Source organism: Sparus aurata, chromosome 17 (genome assembly GCF_900880675.1).
Source record: "Sparus aurata chromosome 17, fSpaAur1.1, whole genome shotgun sequence".
Classification (NCBI taxonomy): Eukaryota; Metazoa; Chordata; class Actinopteri; order Spariformes; family Sparidae; genus Sparus; species Sparus aurata.
In genome coordinates this window covers 16,331,832-16,348,911 of record NC_044203.1, presented here as the reverse complement: position 1 = coordinate 16,348,911, position 17,080 = coordinate 16,331,832, and the positions used below count along the sequence as shown (strand labels likewise).

At 40.6% G+C, this 17,080-nt stretch overlaps 1 protein-coding gene across 1 annotated transcript; it reads left to right on the top strand.

Moving 5' to 3' along the window:
• The first annotated feature begins 6,894 nt into the window (after positions 1 to 6,894).
• Positions 6,895 to 15,226, top strand: LOC115566776 (uncharacterized). Its single transcript, XM_030392764.1, is given in 19 exon segments — positions 6,895 to 6,905; positions 7,622 to 7,686; positions 8,159 to 8,441; positions 8,661 to 8,824; positions 8,993 to 9,275; positions 9,495 to 9,658; positions 9,827 to 10,109; positions 10,329 to 10,492; positions 10,661 to 10,943; positions 11,163 to 11,326; positions 11,495 to 11,754; positions 11,756 to 11,778; positions 11,998 to 12,161; positions 12,330 to 12,612; positions 12,831 to 12,994; positions 13,163 to 13,445; positions 13,664 to 13,827; positions 13,996 to 14,278; positions 14,498 to 15,226. Coding segments are annotated over 18 exon segments (3,654 nt in total). The 5' UTR covers positions 6,895 to 6,905; position 7,622; the 3' UTR covers positions 14,676 to 15,226.
• The last annotated feature ends 1,854 nt before the right edge of the window (positions 15,227 to 17,080 follow it).

The window sequence follows — 17,080 nt, the reverse complement described above, 5'->3', positions numbered from 1 at the left end:
AATTAGGCTATACTGAGCCTCATCTATTTATACCAGAGATTTTCTTAAAATGAAGTTAACACCTTTTAGGACAAGGTCACCTGGGGTAAAACTCCCCCTGCAACCCTGATTTGCATTTGTATAGCTCACAGCATGTTCATTTACATGTTAAAGCCTCCCCTAGAATCAGGGGGAGGGGGGTCACTGGGGGACAACTGCCAAGCAAGGCCCACGACAATTTCCGACAATTTACATCAGTTTTCAGTGTTGCCTGCAAATTGCCGCAAACCTGAAATTCCACATCAATCTACAGTGCCACATACTGACGAAAATCCCACTTTTCATGCAGTGTAAGCTGTGCATGTAAACGCACTGATTGATGATCTTGGTCATGGTTTGGACAAAACAAAAAAGAATCCAGAATTCCTTACCCAGTCTTCAGTTGAACAGTGTATCGGGAATTGTGTTTATGGTCATGTAACAGCAGACAGCGTACAGATCGTTGGGTAAGAAGATCATCAGAGGATCTCAAGACATTGGCAACCTGTGCTTTGGGACCAATAGGATCTCCCAGGGGTCCCACACTGAAGCAGTACATTGATTTGGCTTCGTCACAAGAAGAAACTGGACTGCAGTAAACGTTGTAACTTGGCAATGGCTCTCACCTGGCAGTCTGACCAGGTGTAGAGACATGCGATTGTAAGGATAAGAACTGTAAATGTTAAATGGCATGCTATCAGCCCCTCCAAAAAAAGTTGTGCGTGTAAAACAAACACAAACAGCCAGTAAAGACAGAGTTTTGCATGACATTATTAAGTTGTACATTTAAAAGTTTTAACAATACAGGAAAGTTTATCTTTCGGAGTTATGAACTATTTGATATAAAGTGAAGACTTTGGGCGGGTGATTTGGATGACTGATTGCTGGCAATGGGCTTATGTGTAAATGCACATCCACAATACTGTGCAGAGGAGTAAGAGTCGGCTTCAGTAAATTAATGCCAAGATCTATCCTGAGTATTCAGAGTCTGTTCTACTTGAGCTTGTGCTGTAGAACCTAATTGCACAAATACTCAAGCTCCACAGCTCAGTTGACCTTCATTGGTATTATATTATCAGGCGTTTTGCCACATTTCTGAGGCAGCATAACTTTCAGTGCACTGAGAGAGGAGGAGCAACTACACTATCTTTCTGCTCATGCTTTACATCTGGAGACATTTCTGCTGACCTGGAGCCTGTTTTTTTTAGGCTTCCTTTTTAGCAGCTTTAGAAGAGCAACTTATTCTTAGTGTAAGTACTTTAGTCAGCTGAGCCACCAGGCTCTTTAAATGTTGTGGAAAACAGGAAGTAAAGAATTGGTATTCAGATCAGTGGTGAGGAGAAATGAAAGACAAGCAGCTTGAAAATGACTTACCTAAAAACCAGACAAATGATCTTCGTGGACATGATGACCAAGGACAGAAGGACAAATTCAGTGCTTTGTTTTTTTTCTTTCGTTCCCTTCTCTTTGGCACACCAGAAGCCAGAGGAGAGGAAAGAGACACGCTATCAAAAATGATTGGAAGAGAAAATCCTATCATTTGATTGCCTGAGAGACTGCCTCCCCCCACCTACACATGCTCAACACCCCGTTTTAGGAACATCTCTCTGGAAAAATAGACTGAAACAAGTACTCTAGCGGGGGGAGGCAATCTGGTGCTAGAGATGTCATTAGAGGGGACCTAAGAGCAAGCGATTGAGCAGAGAGTGCTTCCCTGGAGAGCCGGTGTAGAGTCTGCTCTTTCACTGAGATTCCCTCTTAACACCCCTCTTTATCCATCTTTCTGTCTTCCCTTCTTCCTTTCTTCTGTCAAACATGTGATGTCTTCACAAATTTGGCAAGTACACATGTGCAGCAGTAAGGCACACTGTAAGATCCCATCTCCTTGAAAACCGTGGCTCTTGCTGGAGAGGAAATGAAGTTTTCTGTAACGATGAAAGTTCTCGTCATGAAACTTAAACTCAATATGAAGACAGCGCATGGTTAATCTTGTAAGAATAACATCAACAGTGGAACACATTACAACAAACAAACAAACAAATGTTAATTTGAATAATGTATTTATTGAAAGAAATGTTAGCTGTGCTCCAAGGGGTTAGCATGGCTTATGGCTCTCATTTGAATGAGTTAATGGTCATAGCCAATTAAACAGAAATGACCAACAAGAAATAACAATAGCATCGGAAACTGCGGCAGGCACAAAAAGCGTGAGCCAAAGACATAAAATAACTGCCACTTTTACAGATTAAAACAGGGCAAAAGCAGACGACACAGAGATTTAGAAACAAAATCAGCCTTTCAAATCAGAATAGAAAAATAGTGTTGTAGAGTATTGTTTGTGTTCACACCACTAAGATCTGCCAGGGCTAGCTGATTAGCATGCTAACTTCAGTAGCTATCTCTGCAACAAAATATATAGATGTACTCACATCAAAACTGTTATCGCTTCTCATTATGTTGACAGTTTTACTACTTGTTGGAAATGACAGAAGGTCCTCATACACCTCTGTAGAATTCACTGCCAGAGGATCTACTATGAGTATTTCAGCATTTAGAATTTGCCCAAGCCCAGCATGCACCTCCATGCAACATCTGGGGCGTGTTTGAAGTATGTCACTTACCAGTGCTCGCTGGGTGGTGCGTTAAATCATTGATTAATCAAGATGGATAAGCTGATTTTTGCCTTCTAATAATAAAGCATAACTTCGGTCAGGAGAAATATCCGCTTTCCCCCAAAATATGTTAAGAATAAACAGATCATTTTGATTACTCTGTGATGGCCCACTGACAGCTGCACACATAAAATACTTTTCAAAATGTGCACATTCCCTAAGTAATGTTCATTTCAATGGTTATTTCAGGCCAATCTTTCATTTTAATGCCTTCAAGGCCCAATACTGATGGCGGGGCAACATCATTGAACATCTCTTCAATCAATGTATGAATACTGACTTTATCTAACGTTTACAATGTGCTATTGGAAGCTATGACCAATTTAAGATTTCTTTTGTATCACTTCTCCTTTCCTATTTTTCGCTGTCGCATCAAATAAAAATCCAGCATTGCCTTAACAATCTTACTTATCTCTGAAATTAAAACACATGTCAAAATATATACATAATAATGCCATAAGATAATTTCTATATAATACATTTCTGAAAGATTGCTGAGCCTTTGACCAGGAACCAGATGGTGCATACATTAACTATATCACACACCTTTTTATTACTGTCCCCTCCTCTAACAAGAGGTTAAGTACTTAGAGAGAGCAGTCACTCTGGATTGTGTCCATCATGGCAGACTGTCAGGCACTCTGCGGCCAGAAGAATGCCTGGCTGATTTGACTGCTCTCTAACAAGGTACTATGTCAATGTGTCACAAAGAAAATGAGGTTATTATTATTATTTTGTGGCTGGGCAAACACTCACAATATAAACAGCAATCACATGTGATCAACTGTAATGCAATTATATGTAAGGGATAATGCCCGACGAGGTGTCCATAAACAGGAGTTAATGGACGACGCGAAGGCCTGAGAAGGTTGGAGTTTTTTACTGTGAAAACCACAAATATGATTAACAAACCTTTTTTTTTTTTTTTTTTTACTTATAATGCAAATATAAATTGTTGTTTGCTAAATTTGTGCATACATTTAGAAAATTTACAAAGTTATATGTAACTATTTACATTTAAATGCAGGCAATGCTCAGGTCTGCCTGAGCTCCTTCCAGCTGATTGAAGAGCTGCACTGCCTGCTCCACATTCAGCTTCTCCTCATTGTTCTGACTCATTAAACAAAAAAACGACTCCACTACACACTAAACACACTACACCAAACACTACATAACACACTAACTACACACTCCAAACACGCTAAATGTCACAAATCTCTCAACTCTCAATATCGCTGTCTACACACCGACCGTCGTTGCATATCAATCATCCGCCTAGGTCCCTCCCACAACTTCCTGTTCCTCAACAACCAAACTTGCTGCTTGGACACTTTCGTGACAAAAGCCTGTTTTTACTGTTTCTTCCTGCACCAGACACAAAGCAAACGTGACGACAATGTTCGCGAAAAAGCGTGGCGGACATTATTTACCCTAGGTCCGGTTTTGGACGTGCCAATGCGTCCGGTCCGTCGCCTTGGGAGGTGGGCTGTGTAGCCAGCTGCTAGCTAGCGGCTAGCTACACACGAACGTCCACAGATTCCGATTCCACTTTGTTGTCCGCGCATCTCCGGATCTCCTCAGACCCGAACAGACTCGGTCCGGACTCGTTTAATCTCATTAATCCACAGCAGTCAGTTTAGATGCACAGAACAGAACAAGACCGAACCGCCAGCAAAATCCCGGTCCAGCTCGCGCCGCTGCATTAGGATTGCCAACCGTCCCTTGAAAAACGGAATCGTCCCGTATTTAGAAACAAAGTTACGCGTCTCGTATTGAGCTTAAAAGGGACGCACTTTGTCCTGTATTTCCGTGAGAATCAAAATGGTCTTTAAAATGTCAATGGAATCAATGAATGACGGCGTTTTATATGAAAATATACGGTAATCTTACTGCCAGCCCTCTCCTGCTCTTTGACCAATGAGCCGACAGCACACTCACACACGAGAATAACGATGCAGAATCCGGCTCTACTCATTGGTCGAGGTACTGTCGCTTGCAAGAATATACCGGAAGACAAGAGACTGAGGCAACTGGCAAAACAATCCAGCATGGCTCACAACGACATCGGTTCACAGGACACTGCAGACGGTACGCCTTCCACCATGAGCAGTAACGTTACTCCCCCGATAAAAAAAGAAAAGGCTGCAAAAATACAGACTCGAATGAGAAAAAGAAAACGTGGCTGGAAAAAGTGTAGATGTTGTCTGCTGGCGCACTTGTTCTGTAGCCCATGGTGAACTGTTTGACGTGAAACAGCATTCATCTAGTGGTCTACACGTGAGGGACAACCAGGTGGACCCTTGACTGGTTTGTTGTCCACCAGGCAACACCAGAGGCAGTTATGGTATGTAGAAAAAATACGAATGTCTTTTAAGTCCAATAAATGTAGTGTAATAAACACATACAATTGATAGATGAATACATAAAATAGATAAATAATACATAAAAGTAATACGTAGATGAATAATAGATAAAGAATACACACTATACTATACATACATATATACAACCTTACACATGTCAGTTCAAACAGTCCATAGATAGATGTGACGCGCATAATTTATACTGCACAGGCAGTATTTTATTTTTACGCTGCAGGTATAAGTCCGCTTGTTTCTTCAGATATGTCGTGGGCTTGAGCTCTGCAGTGATTGGCTCTGGTGCGCCCATGGCCACGGTGTGCAGTGATTGGCTCTGGTGCACACGTGACTCCAGTGGACAATGCTCGGCGGAATTTGTAAAGCATTGAAATAATTTACTCACGGTATCATTGCAGTCCAAGCAAATGCTTAGATGCACACCACTGAACCATGCAGCAGCCATGTTGAAAGTCTCAGGTCAGTGTGATCCTGATCCGCAGAGATATTTGACTAACAGAAACACACACACACACACACACACACAGACAGAGATTCCTTGTATTTATAGAGAGATATATATGTATGCAATTCAAAAAAGAGAGGAAAAAAGGTAAATAGTACACAAGAAGGAACGAATTGGGGAATGGAGAGATGAAGTGAGAGGAGGGAGATGGAGGTGTGGAGAGACGCATATGGGACAGAGAAGAAGGTCACACAGGATGTCGAGGTGACAGGATAGGCAGCAGCTGGCAAGAGAAGAAAGGGGTTGAGAATGAGTAAGCAGAAGAGTTGCTAAATAGGCAGACGAGAGGAAAAAATGAATGAAATATAGACAGAGATGAGAAAAAAACGGAGAGGAACTTGGAGACAGTGGACCTGGACAGAGTGGAGAGTGAAGGCAAGTGGGACGTAGAGCAGACAGAGAGAAAAAGGATGAAATGTAAAAAAAAAAAAAGGAAGGGGAGAGAACGGGAGGAAAGATGTTAGGAGAGACAGAGTGGGGAGAGGAAGCAGGGAGGGTGCGGACCAGCGCCGAAAAAGAGCAAAGCTGTTGATAGGCTCATACCGTTGCTATGCCAATGTTTCTTTAACCACTTTACTTTTTTCATCAGAGAATACTGTCTACAGCCATAAAAATAAAAGATTTTCACCATTTTAGGAATACAATGATACAAATGATATAAATCAGGCTATGAATTATTCTTAAGACTTATAGCTCCAAAGCTCCTTGCTACTTTGTTTGGTGACCAGTTTGGAGTGGTTTAAGTGAATCCAACAGCATTGCACATCAACATTTGTAGAGGAATGGATGTTCTTTGAATTTCATGTCAGTTTGGTTAGGTTTAAGCAACTGAACTCTATGGTTAGGTGTAGGAAAAGATCATTGGATGGATTGAAATAATAGTTAACTTTTGGTTTAAAACAAGACGGGAAAAGCAATGATCGCCAAAAAAGAAAAAACAAAATTACAATAATTCAGTTCGAAGTTACACTTAACGAGACACCCAATATGAGTCAATGTAGATCTGCATCAGCTACAAAACAGCAGCTCCGATCAGCAGCTCTGTCAATATACATGCAACAAAATGCAGCTTGAGTACAGTAACACTATTCAAATAAGGGTGTACTCTGTGGAAAACCAGAGGACATAAACATAAACATCATGATATCACATGTGATCAGACAGCACAACAGTTGACATTGAATAGGGTGGGTAAGGTACAAAAACCACATCGGCTATTTGATCAGGATGTTCCTTAATCCAACAGCTGTCAGTCATGCCGCGCACAAAAGTATAAAAGGAATTACCTCTATGCACATCACAGCAGCTTCCAAGGTTCTCAAAAGCTTCCAGGTAGGTCTTTAAAATACATTTCTACTTTGTATAATTTTATTGTCTATAAAGAACAAACAGAATTAGGTGTCTCACAGCTTGAGAATGCCCAATGGTTTTTAAATGTGAGTCTGAGAAGCAATTGATAAAGGACAGAATATTAGTACTACTCATTCATCAAAGGTTAAACAACTATTCTGACCAAGAACAGGGTAAGCAATAGCGCTTAAATAGATTTAATTATGTTACCATAATGTATACTATTTCAAGCAAAGTTTAAAATAATAATTTGCTGTAATTGGGTTGGCAAAAGAAAGGCTGCAGAAAATTATCTAATGCAGGAATCATAGCCAGACAGACACTTTCTTACAACTTCCAGTAAAAGCCAGAAACACATTCAGTACAAACAGAACACAGATACAAATGCGATACTTACATAAAGTCATGCTTAAAAAGACAGAACATGTTAACTTCCTCCATTAGCCAGAAATTAAACAGGCACTTGATGTATGGATGCCTTGATTGTTCCTGGTGAGGGGGAATGTGTGCAAAATGTTTGCATGTGCATATAAATTCAAATGATAGAATGAGTTCATAAGTAGCTATTTTTAAAATATATTCAGTGTGTAATGTTTTTTGACTTTATGTCTGTGTGTTAATATATTCATAGGTTTTTAGTAAAGGTTTAATAACATTGAATCAGTTTTCAATAAAGATGTGGTAAACTTTGTCAACAGGATGATGGCTACAGCTGTGGTTTATATCTTGCTGGTTGCTCTAGGTCAGACTCGTGGCCTTTCTGGTAAGATCATTTCTTTAAACTTTTCAATCAAATTGGTGATCTTTCTTTCAATGAATTCCAACTCTGGTATTTACTGAATAAAAAGACAAATCGTTAGAGAGCCAGTTCTCTTGAATCAAACAAAAACAACGAAGTACAGACACACAGACACATAGAGAGAGACAGTGTAACCTCTTGTAACATGTTGACATGAAGAATAGTTTTGTTTTTATTACAGAGTGAAGTTGTGAAAAAAGTTGTTTTCAAAGAAGTCACAGTGAGAAAGTGATCTCAAATCAACATTTCATAACTTTGTCCGGATGCTAATATTGCTGAAGGTGGAAGAGTGTCTTGGTGCCCACTGTCTGGTATGGCCTACCCTGAATGGACCATTGACGGAAACTGTGCTCACAGCTCCTAGAGCAAAACACATATGTTATACTTTTCCATTGCCTTAAACAATTTTAATAACAAATTACATTGCTTTGTCCAGTAGTTAATATTGCTAAAGGTGGAAAAGTTGCTCAGTCCTCCCTGGCTTGGAAGGGCGTCCCTGAAAGGGCCATCGACGGAAGTCGTGCTAGTAACTGGCCCCAGGGATCCTGTACCCACACACAAGAAGATAAAAATCCATGGTGGAGACTTGACCTCCTGAAGCCCTATAAGGTCAACACTGTCACCATCACAAACAGAAAAGATTGTTGCCATAAAAGGATCAATGGTGCTGAGATCCGCATTGGAAATTCACGCGTGAACAATGGCAACGCTAATCCAAGGTAACAGTACCAACTTTTTCTAATAGGTTTGCACATTTAACAGTTGTGCAAGTTACATGAAATTGGTGCACTGGATATCTCCATTATTTACGAATAAAAACCCATAGTTTTCAGCACAACTGTGTCAGAGATATCCAAATATGACTACTGGTGAGTTCTAGGCATAGTGTATGTCTAATGTAATTGTTGTACTCATGAAACTGTTTTATTTCTCTTCAGATGTGCTGTGATCACTTCTATCCTCGCTGGGGAGTCCAAAACCTATGAGTGTCGTGGAATGGAAGGCCGTTATGTAAACATTGTGATTCCTGGAAGACGAGAAGCCCTGACACTATGTGAGGTCGAAGTTACTGGGCAGCCTTCTGGAAAGATAGCTCCAAATGGTGATTTGCAACATATGGTGTTCAAAAGATGACTTTGAGTAAATAGTCACAGTAAAAGTTCAATCAAATTATGCTGACTGTTCTTTAGTGGTGTTGGTCAGATCAAGACATGTGTTACTTCTCCGTTGCCTTAATGTATCTAGTAACAGATTGTATTTCTGTGTCCAGTTATTAATATTGCTAAAGGTGGAAAAGTTGCTCAGTCCTCCCTGGCTTGGAAGGGCGTCCCTGAAAGGGCCATCGACGGAAGTCGTGCTAGTAACTGGCTCCAGGGATCCTGTACCCACACACAAGGAGATAAAAATCCATGGTGGAGACTTGACCTCCTGAAGCCCTATAAGGTCAACACTGTCACCATCACAAACAGAAAAGATTGTTGCCATAAAAGGATCAATGGTGCTGAGATCCGCATTGGAAATTCACGCGTGAACAATGGCAACGCTAATCCAAGGTAACAGTACCAACTTTTTCTAATAGGTTTGCACATTTAACAGTTGTGCAAGTTACATGAAATTGGTGCACTGGATATCTCCATTATTTACGAATAAAAACCCATAGTTTTCAGCACAACTGTGTCAGAGATATCCAAATATGACTACTGGTGAGTTCTATGCATAGTGTATGTCTAATGTAATTGTTGTACTCATGAAACTGTTTTATTTCTCTTCAGATGTGCTGTGATCACTTCTATCCTCGCTGGGGAGTCCAAAACCTATGAGTGTCGTGGAATGGAAGGCCGTTATGTAAACATTGTGATTCCTGGAAGACGAGAAGCCCTGACACTATGTGAGGTCGAAGTTACTGGGCAGCCTTCTGGAAAGATAGCTCCAAATGGTGATTTGCAACATATGGTGTTCAAAAGATGACTTTGAGTAAATAGTCACAGTAAAAGTTCAATCAAATTATGCTGACTGTTCTTTAGTGGTGTTGGTCAGATCAAGACATGTGTTACTTCTCCGTTGCCTTAATGTATCTAGTAACAGATTGTATTTCTGTGTCCAGTTATTAATATTGCTAAAGGTGGAAAAGTTGCTCAGTCCTCCCTGGCTTGGAAGGGCGTCCCTGAAAGGGCCATCGACGGAAGTCGTGCTAGTAACTGGCTCCAGGGATCCTGTACCCACACACAAGGAGATAAAAATCCATGGTGGAGACTTGACCTCCTGAAGCCCTATAAGGTCAACACTGTCACCATCACAAACAGAAAAGACTGTTGCCATAAAAGGATCAATGGTGCTGAGATCCGCATTGGAAATTCACGCGTGAACAATGGCAACGCTAATCCAAGGTAACAGTACCAACTTTTTCTAATAGGTTTGCACATTTAACAGTTGTGCAAGTTACATGAAATTGGTGCACTGGATATCTCCATTATTTACGAATAAAAACCCATAGTTTTCAGCACAACTGTGTCAGAGATATCCAAATATGACTACTGGTGAGTTCTATGCATAGTGTATGTCTAATGTAATTGTTGTACTCATGAAACTGTTTTATTTCTCTTCAGATGTGCTGTGATCACTTCTATCCTCGCTGGGGAGTCCAAAACCTATGAGTGTCGTGGAATGGAAGGCCGTTATGTAAACATTGTGATTCCTGGAAGACGAGAAGCCCTGACACTATGTGAGGTCGAAGTTACTGGGCAGCCTTCTGGAAAGATAGCTCCAAATGGTGATTTGCAACATATGGTGTTCAAAAGATGACTTTGAGTAAATAGTCACAGTAAAAGTTCAATCAAATTATGCTGACTGTTCTTTAGTGGTGTTGGTCAGATCAAGACATGTGTTACTTCTCCGTTGCCTTAATGTATCTAGTAACAGATAGTATTTCTGTGTCCAGTTATTAATATTGCTAAAGGTGGAAAAGTTGCTCAGTCCTCCCTGGCTTGGAAGGGCGTCCCTGAAAGGGCCATCGACGGAAGTCGTGCTAGTAACTGGCTCCAGGGATCCTGTACCCACACACAAGGAGATAAAAATCCATGGTGGAGACTTGACCTCCTGAAGCCCTATAAGGTCAACACTGTCACCATCACAAACAGAAAAGATTGTTGCCATAAAAGGATCAATGGTGCTGAGATCCGCATTGGAAATTCACGCGTGAACAATGGCAACGCTAATCCAAGGTAACAGTACCAACTTTTTCTAATAGGTTTGCACATTTAACAGTTGTGCAAGTTACATGAAATTGGTGCACTGGATATCTCCATTATTTACGAATAAAAACCCATAGTTTTCAGCACAACTGTGTCAGAGATATCCAAATATGACTACTGGTGAGTTCTATGCATAGTGTATGTCTAATGTAATTGTTGTACTCATGAAACTGTTTTATTTCTCTTCAGATGTGCTGTGATCACTTCTATCCTCGCTGGGGAGTCCAAAACCTATGAGTGTCGTGGAATGGAAGGCCGTTATGTAAACATTGTGATTCCTGGAAGACGAGAAGCCCTGACACTATGTGAGGTCGAAGTTACTGGGCAGCCTTCTGGAAAGATAGCTCCAAATGGTGATTTGCAACATATGGTGTTCAAAAGATGACTTTGAGTAAATAGTCACAGTAAAAGTTCAATCAAATTATGCTGACTGTTCTTTAGTGGTGTTGGTCAGATCAAGACATGTGTTACTTCTCCGTTGCCTTAATGTATCTAGTAACAGATAGTATTTCTGTGTCCAGTTATTAATATTGCTAAAGGTGGAAAAGTTGCTCAGTCCTCCCTGGCTTGGAAGGGCGTCCCTGAAAGGGCCATCGACGGAAGTCGTGCTAGTAACTGGCTCCAGGGATCCTGTACCCACACACAAGGAGATAAAAATCCATGGTGGAGACTTGACCTCCTGAAGCCCTATAAGGTCAACACTGTCACCATCACAAACAGAAAAGATTGTTGCCATAAAAGGATCAATGGTGCTGAGATCCGCATTGGAAATTCACTGCGTGAACAATGGCAACGCTAATCCAAGGTAACAGTACCAACTTTTTCTAATAGGTTTGCACATTTAACAGTTGTGCAAGTTACATGAAATTGGTGCACTGGATATCTCCATTATTTACGAATAAAAACCCATAGTTTTCAGCACAACTGTGTCAGAGATATCCAAATATGACTACTGGTGAGTTCTATGCATAGTGTATGTCTAATGTAATTGTTGTACTCATGAAACTGTTTTATTTCTCTTCAGATGTGCTGTGATCACTTCTATCCTCGCTGGGGAGTCCAAAACCTATGAGTGTCGTGGAATGGAAGGCCGTTATGTAAACATTGTGATTCCTGGAAGACGAGAAGCCCTGACACTATGTGAGGTCGAAGTTACTGGGCAGCCTTCTGGAAAGATAGCTCCAAATGGTGATTTGCAACATATGGTGTTCAAAAGATGACTTTGAGTAAATAGTCACAGTAAAAGTTCAATCAAATTATGCTGACTGTTCTTTAGTGGTGTTGGTCAGATCAAGACATGTGTTACTTCTCCGTTGCCTTAATGTATCTAGTAACAGATAGTATTTCTGTGTCCAGTTATTAATATTGCTAAAGGTGGAAAAGTTGCTCAGTCCTCCCTGGCTTGGAAGGGCGTCCCTGAAAGGGCCATCGACGGAAGTCGTGCTAGTAACTGGCTCCAGGGATCCTGTACCCACACACAAGGAGATAAAAATCCATGGTGGAGACTTGACCTCCTGAAGCCCTATAAGGTCAACACTGTCACCATCACAAACAGAAAAGATTGTTGCCATAAAAGGATCAATGGTGCTGAGATCCGCATTGGAAATTCACGCGTGAACAATGGCAACGCTAATCCAAGGTAACAGTACCAACTTTTTCTAATAGGTTTGCACATTTAACAGTTGTGCAAGTTACATGAAATTGGTGCACTGGATATCTCCATTATTTACGAATAAAAACCCATAGTTTTCAGCACAACTGTGTCAGAGATATCCAATATGACTACTGGTGAGTTCTATGCATAGTGTATGTCTAATGTAATTGTTGTACTCATGAAACTGTTTTATTTCTCTTCAGATGTGCTGTGATCACTTCTATCCTCGCTGGGGAGTCCAAAACCTATGAGTGTCGTGGAATGGAAGGCCGTTATGTAAACATTGTGATTCCTGGAAGACGAGAAGCCCTGACACTATGTGAGGTCGAAGTTACTGGGCAGCCTTCTGGAAAGATAGCTCCAAATGGTGATTTGCAACATATGGTGTTCAAAAGATGACTTTGAGTAAATAGTCACAGTAAAAGTTCAATCAAATTATGCTGACTGTTCTTTAGTGGTGTTGGTCAGATCAAGACATGTGTTACTTCTCCGTTGCCTTAATGTATCTAGTAACAGATAGTATTTCTGTGTCCAGTTATTAATATTGCTAAAGGTGGAAAAGTTGCTCAGTCCTCCCTGGCTTGGAAGGGCGTCCCTGAAAGGGCCATCGACGGAAGTCGTGCTAGTAACTGGCTCCAGGGATCCTGTACCCACACACAAGGAGATAAAAATCCATGGTGGAGACTTGACCTCCTGAAGCCCTATAAGGTCAACACTGTCACCATCACAAACAGAAAAGATTGTTGCCATAAAAGGATCAATGGTGCTGAGATCCGCATTGGAAATTCACGCGTGAACAATGGCAACGCTAATCCAAGGTAACAGTACCAACTTTTTCTAATAGGTTTGCACATTTAACAGTTGTGCAAGTTACATGAAATTGGTGCACTGGATATCTCCATTATTACGAATAAAAACCCATAGTTTTCAGCACAACTGTGTCAGAGATATCCAAATATGACTACTGGTGAGTTCTATGCATAGTGTATGTCTAATGTAATTGTTGTACTCATGAAACTGTTTTATTTCTCTTCAGATGTGCTGTGATCACTTCTATCCTCGCTGGGGAGTCCAAAACCTATGAGTGTCGTGGAATGGAAGGCCGTTATGTAAACATTGTGATTCCTGGAAGACGAGAAGCCCTGACACTATGTGAGGTCGAAGTTACTGGGCAGCCTTCTGGAAAGATAGCTCCAAATGGTGATTTGCAACATATGGTGTTCAAAAGATGACTTTGAGTAAATAGTCACAGTAAAAGTTCAATCAAATTATGCTGACTGTTCTTTAGTGGTGTTGGTCAGATCAAGACATGTGTTACTTCTCCGTTGCCTTAATGTATCTAGTAACAGATAGTATTTCTGTGTCCAGTTATTAATATTGCTAAAGGTGGAAAAGTTGCTCAGTCCTCCCTGGCTTGGAAGGGCGTCCCTGAAAGGGCCATCGACGGAAGTCGTGCTAGTAACTGGCTCCAGGGATCCTGTACCCACACACAAGGAGATAAAAATCCATGGTGGAGACTTGACCTCCTGAAGCCCTATAAGGTCAACACTGTCACCATCACAAACAGAAAAGATTGTTGCCATAAAAGGATCAATGGTGCTGAGATCCGCATTGGAAATTCACGCGTGAACAATGGCAACGCTAATCCAAGGTAACAGTACCAACTTTTTCTAATAGGTTTGCACATTTAACAGTTGTGCAAGTTACATGAAATTGGTGCACTGGATATCTCCATTATTTACGAATAAAAACCCATAGTTTTCAGCACAACTGTGTCAGAGATATCCAAATATGACTACTGGTGAGTTCTATGCATAGTGTATGTCTAATGTAATTGTTGTACTCATGAAACTGTTTTATTTCTCTTCAGATGTGCTGTGATCACTTCTATCCTCGCTGGGGAGTCCAAAACCTATGAGTGTCGTGGAATGGAAGGCCGTTATGTAAACATTGTGATTCCTGGAAGACGAGAAGCCCTGACACTGTGTGAGGTCGAAGTCACCGGGATAGTGGCCAATTCCACTGACCATATGTGCCTTGTTGGGTAGTAATGGAATACATGTGATCCAGATTACTTCATGACAGTACCAAGAAGACTATACATAAACAAATGTGAAGACATTACATATATATATATATTTTTCTGTGACATAAATATGGAGGATGTGTCCCACTGTATATCAAAGTAACTACAGTGACAATCTCAGATGAATATTTGAAGTCCTACTTTTGTATTATGAGAGCAAAGTACTTTTATAAAAAAAATAGCTGCAACAAAAACTTAAATGGAATCGGAAACACACCACACACACAACTGTAGTTTGTGCCAGTTCTGTTTATATGACCAACTGGCAGATGATTAACATACAAAATACATGTTATCCAAAATTAATTAGATTATATTACATTTTTGAAAACACTGGATTCCTCAACTAATTGTAATCAGTAACTGACTACATTTTAAATGAATGTGACGCAATCCTTTACGTCTGCAATGAATTGCAACAATTCCTCATATTCATGTACTCATGTACTGAACTTCAAAACTAATATGCATGTATTTCTGCTTCTTTATCTGAAATAAAATGAATCAATTCATGGTCAATCACCTTTACGTCAAAGTTTAATTTAAGTTTAAGAGATTGTTAAGCCTGTTTCTAATTGAGGTTGTTGCTTTATAATACCAGGAATTTAATATATCTTGCAACTGTGTTTAAAGACACAGACTATATGTATTTCTTTTTTTTTTTGTAATGATTCCTTAAATGGGGTACAAAGACAATGCAACACAATGGAGGCAGGACACTTTGCAGTTTAACAATAAACTGTGTGTACCAAAATAACATCAGCCTGCTGAGACTTAAACTTAAGTGGAAATTAAATTTTTATTGCCCCAAGCATCAACTTATTCATACCTTAACATATCAGAGAACATATGCCAGGAAAATATCGGTGGTTGGCCAGTATTGGCCAATAATATCAGCTGATAGATATATCGATCAGACTCGAGTTGTTAGGTCGGAGACGAGAGGGGAACCCAGAAGGCCAGGTGGCCAGTTTCAGTGCCTTTCCCTTTAAATGCTAATGAGCTACTGCGCGCCGCCCACCTCTTCCTGCCTGTGGAAGACGTGAGGACGGCATCATGTGACCATGGCAACGGCGGAGTTTCTAGAAGTAATGGCCGCCGGACAACAAGACTGCGGTTCGACCCAGAACAACAAGAGGCTCCAGAAGAAAGTAAGCAGCCAAGAATGAACACTGATGTTTCTCAGTGGTTAGTAGTTAAGTTTGTTACCTCGACATTACTTCTATGTTACTGCAGACTAACGAAAGTTTTACGAGCTTACTGGCCGTCTGCCCCGCCTTGTTTCAAATAACAGCCCCTTCTCCTGCCTCCAGTGTTTACATCATATAGCTTAGCCAAACCTCGGCTGGTGTTTACTGCTGTTCAGTTGCAGTAACGCGGATGCAATTTAGTAACAGCCGTTACAGGACAAAAGCGTAACCCCATATTATTATTTACCTTTATGTAGCCAGGTAAGTTGAGAACCTCTTATTTGTAGTGACGACCTGTAATTAGCTACTGCCAGCAATTTTCAACTGTAATTTCCAATAAGCCACAGTTCCCCCCCCCCAATCACCTCTCTACCAGAATTGTTTTTCAAAGAGTTTCAACGGTTTATAAACTTTAGATATATTACCAAAGAAACAATGCGACGTGATTAGCGATTATAGTTTCCAATGAATAATAAAAATTCTGCATAAAAGCAGGTCTTACTGTGGCAATTGTGTACAAATGCCTATGAACCTGAGAATATCTGCTGTATGGAAATACCACAAATAAGTGTGAACACTGGGCAAACAAGGTTGTCATTTTGCTGTCTCTCTTTTCTCTAATCTGTTGCCACTCACTTACCTTTCATAATTTCTAGGTTACACGAAGACTACAGCAGCATCCTGAGCCAACATCGTGCATGGTGGACCCTCCTGGCCTGTAACCTGTCTGCCTGAATGTATCTGCACTGCAGAATGCACTGAACATTTATCGGACAGACTATGGACCTTTACGTCTGAGGGGAATAGTGCAATGAGCTTTTAGTCAAATAAATACTATTAAGAGATTAAGATTAAGATGATAATATCAAAGTGAAACAGTTTGACTTTATATATCAACTTCATTATCAATATGAAAATAATAACAAAGAAAGTATCTAGTTGCCACGGGTGTAAACATTAAGTGCTGACTTTATATTGAATTGTGTTCAGCCAATATAGCCTACAGAAGCTTTGTAAGCTGGTGCTGGAGCTCTCTGGGGTGGAGAGTGAGAGTTGTGCTACCTGTCTGCGTGGTCCGAGAGGTCTTCAGGGATTATTAGTTTCAGCACCTCGTTCACATATGGGGTAGGGTCCTGTAAAACCTTCTGGAAGATCAGGTCCAACAGTGCATCACCGC